Here is a 4,031-nt window from a genome sequence, read left to right as displayed (position 1 = left end):
CACTGAAATAATGCTGGCCAATGGCACACTGTTAGCTTGATACAACTTGAATCTGTTAAAATTTTATGGTTGTCATGCGCGTCAGATAATATTGCAGGGGTTTGTTTCCATAAATAATAGGTCAAAATTACACTGTGTCTTTAGCATCAAAACCCACTTACCTTAAGGAAAAGCTACATCAACACAAATTCTATGTCCAACATTGAGTTTCTTCTGCACCATCGCCTTCAAATTCCTTGGCAACATGCCTAAACAATCGGGCCGCGCAAGACTTGTTTGCTGTTCAAGCTTTCGTAAAGAGATGCGAAGATACTCGTTATCGCTAATCCTCGTGCAAATTCCTGGAACTGGAACTTCGTAGATGTAGGGTTCAGAGGATCCACTATCATAGCCCCACATATGTGTGTGGCATTTGGTTTCTGGTAGATCATAGTCGGGTTTTCATAGGGGTTAGCCGCTGTTTTTTATGCAGGGTGGTTTAAACTTCAATTGAGTAACAAGCCAGCACTGCTTGTGTTACTGCGAGGCGCAACTATCCATCTGCGTGTCAATCATGGTCAACAAGAGGAACCAGAATTCCGTTACATCACTGCCAAGACCAATTGTCGAGAACTCGAAGAGCTGGCCGTAATCAGAATTTTTTATACCCTTTTCGCTGTGGACAATATTGACATATCACGAGTATCCGACTAGTCGGCGTATCTCAGTGGCGTTTGGGCTTCTCGTATTCGACTTTTATCATAGTCAAGCTCAGACGAAATGCCAAGCGATTATCCACTCTACGACTCGGTTCGTGGTTGTCTTTTTGTGTCATTCAATGAAGGATGTTATACGGGTGCAATATTTCTTCATTTATGGCTACTGACTCTGGACAATTGACCTAGCGCAACTCATCACACGAGGCTTTCCGTCGAAAGGTGGTGAGGAAAATTGATCTGTACACGATTCCTTGTGTTGTGTCCTTGTACCTCGCATGCTTCGGTAAGCCAACTTGGCAGATTTCACTCTTCAGAGAGCAGAAAGGAATCTCTCAAACTTCAATCTTGGTATTGTTGTCTGCATAACCACTCTTTGACTGGCTCCGTACGATGGATTCTTCAAGTTGACAGATCCAACATTGGAAATGCCAAAGTCAGTGCTCTCATACTTACGATGCGAGGAAACTTTGATTTCTGTTCTCAGCGAAAGAAATACATTGATTGTGACATCTGGAATTTGAGGTTGCCGGCTTAGAAAGGGATCTTCACCTCAAAGGTGTTCAGTTCAATATCGCCCTTAGCGCATTGTAGGCTTCCATTTTTCGGTTTCGAAAGGCCTGGAAACCTTGAGCATCCGATTCCTAGTTAGGCCTCCACTCTGACTCTTTCTTGAAAAACAGCACCGTCAGCTATGTGATGGTGAAAATCCCATCAAATCACATTTTGCGCAAGGTGGGGGCGAAGGTAAGTGCTTGATCATCGAGCGCAAGAACTTGGGGGCTTCCACAGACTGATTGACTCAACATCACAGACCTGGTTGCCATTTTTGGTTTTTTGTTGGGGTTAGTGATCTTGTTACTCAGCATGTCTGACATACCAGTCTCCAGACAGTCCGTCTTGCTCAAGAGAACCCAGTACATCGACGACTAACGTCTGAGCATGATTATGCTGCGCGTTTACAATCCGATCCAAAGGTTTGGTCACAGTCTTTTCGGCTTTTATGACTAACAACGCGTCTTTAGTTGCTGTGAGGATGCTCTTGGGTACGCCTTTGGACTCCCGTCTGCCGGCTCGTGGTACCCTCTAAATGATCTACCATGTCCTATAATGGACCATTTCTAGGAGTTTTTGAAGGGGGACTTCAACCTGGAGTTATATTATATCTAGCAACACTTTACAGGCCTGAAGAGCTACAGATCCGAGTGGGGCTATCTTATTGTAGCACTGCTTTGAGTCACGTTGTGGGTGGATTCTTAGCGTTCGCAATTCATCGCAGGATGGACGGGTTTTCTGGGAAGTCTGCCTGGTGGTGAGTATTCGAGACACGAGACTTTGATGTTTTGATAAGAGTAGAATAAAACTGAGACTTCACGAAAAATACAGTTGGATTTTTATCATTGGTGCGATTGATCTCTTTCTGACCGATTCACATACGTGGCCTGACTAGAACGCCTGGAAAATTACACGCGGAAGAGGGTATCTTGACTATTCTTGTGGCCGCTGTTGTCTGGTTTTTCCTATCCTCAAGTCTGGAAACGGCCCCTTATCTGAACTCAACGGAGCGCGAATTTGCAGGTTCGTTCGGAGTTGAGGATAAGTATTCCAGCGTGATGTTGTTGTTGTGGATCTTAATATCTGAGCTGATCTCTCGCTATCTCTCGCCCTAACACTGGGTTCACTGTCTAGTCATGAGACTTCGAAGATTCGAAGACCACCTCGATAACACAGGAGTTAAGCTCAAATCAACAGGAAAGAAGTCCGAAGATCAAACAGTCGAAACAGAGGCTTCTTATGAAACTGAAGGAGGAAGCCCTGGTCCCGAGGCATTCGAGTGGATCGAAGTCCGAAGGGCTTTTTCTGACCCGCAAGTTTGGCTAATTGGTCTTAGTGACATATCTTTCTCCATTCCGTTGGCTGGGTTATCCTTCTTCTTGTAAGTCTTACCTGATATTGCCCGCGTGAATGTTTGTTACAAGCTTCTCATCGACTGCAATATATCTCTGCACCCTTCTACCTCAGACCGACGTGTGCGTCACATTGTTCCATTTTTTCTTGGCGTCCAATGCAAGCATTCGGACTGTTGGACTCATATTATTCCCCACACGCACTGATAGTGGTAAGCGGGATGGGATATACTGGGGCCTGGGCGCAGCTCTTCTCTACATTGCCCTACATTCCGGCATTACTTACAATGCTAGGGTCTGCTTTACTCGCAGATAGATGGGGAATCCGTGGACCCATTGTTCTCGCGTGCGTGCCTGTAGGCATCATTGGATGTAAGCACCAGTTTTCTGCTACAGTGAAGAATGAGCGCTTCCGATTTTCTCAAAAAGATCTTTATTCTTCTATCTCGTCGGATTTCAAAGACTCGCTGTTGATATTCTCAAACGGCACTACAACACGTTACGCAGCATTTTTTCTTATTTTTTCAGGACTGTTTCCAGTTATACCCTGCATTGCGTGCATCATTCCAATCAATACTTCTGGTGCCACTAAACGGGCCACATGTGTTGGGATTCAAGGAATGGTCAGTCTTTATAGCTCTGAACTATGTGATACTCGTGAGCAACTAAAAACGTGAATGCTCCCCCTAGATCCAGGGCATGGCATTATTGATAGGCCCGTTCATCTACATAAAGGGTGATCCTGTAGAGAAAGGACACAAAATCTCGCTTGCCCTTATCTGTACCACGTGGCTTTTTACTGCAGCTAATGTGTTATACTGCCAATTTGAAAACTCAAGAAAATCTAGCGGTCGAAGAGATCATCTATTGGAGCAGTATCGCGAGAAATTTCGCGCAGGGGAGACTCGTGCACCAATTGGGGATCGCCATCCAAAATTCCGCTTCACACTTTGAACGGCGTCAAATTGTGTCAAAGCTAGGGACAGGTCTCAAATACACCGCGATGGGGTAGTTTTGATGTCTGGTCACTCAATATCGGATACTCGGTGTAACAGTAAAGCTGGGGTTTTATATGAGGTATTAGGGAAGCGCGAATGAACAAGGGAGAATATTTGATGCACCAACACAACTGGATGCAAAACAGTCAGATAAGTTTATGTATAACTTGAAGTGTATCTTTTGGAGCCACAATTTTCACTCAACTTGGGGTTGTTGGGGTATGTGCAGAATATGAACCATGTCATTTCAAGGTCATCATAGTTTATACAGTTTGAATAAAATCACTTGAATAAATACACTGCACCTATTATGAAGAAACAGGACTGTCATTCTTCCACCCAAGGTGTCTTGATTCCCATACCTGACTTCAACTTTTGTGGCATCACCAGGCAGTTAAAATCCTGGGTACTTTTGATAGAATACCCTTATC

The 4,031-nt window shown here is 44.4% G+C and overlaps 1 protein-coding gene across 1 annotated transcript; it reads left to right on the top strand.

Moving 5' to 3' along the window:
• Window positions 1–759: 759 nt before the first annotated feature.
• MELLADRAFT_67775 (uncharacterized protein) lies at window positions 760–3,556 on the top strand (the record flags this gene model as incomplete). The annotated part of the gene is made up of 11 exons (XM_007416131.1): window positions 760–789; window positions 885–981; window positions 1,103–1,131; window positions 1,379–1,442; window positions 1,510–1,540; window positions 1,721–1,741; window positions 2,146–2,273; window positions 2,385–2,631; window positions 2,718–2,725; window positions 2,897–3,225; window positions 3,293–3,556. 11 exons carry the CDS (start codon window positions 760–762, stop codon window positions 3,554–3,556), a joined length of 1,248 nt encoding a protein of 415 aa, XP_007416193.1.
• Between the last annotated feature and the right edge of the window lie 475 nt (window positions 3,557–4,031).

The sequence above is a fragment of the Melampsora larici-populina genome (genome assembly GCF_000204055.1).
Source record: "Melampsora larici-populina 98AG31 unplaced genomic scaffold MELLAscaffold_57, whole genome shotgun sequence".
Classification (NCBI taxonomy): Eukaryota; Fungi; Basidiomycota; class Pucciniomycetes; order Pucciniales; family Melampsoraceae; genus Melampsora; species Melampsora laricis-populina.
The sequence above is the reverse complement of the archived record's forward strand: the minus strand, read 5'-3'. Positions and strand labels throughout refer to the sequence as shown.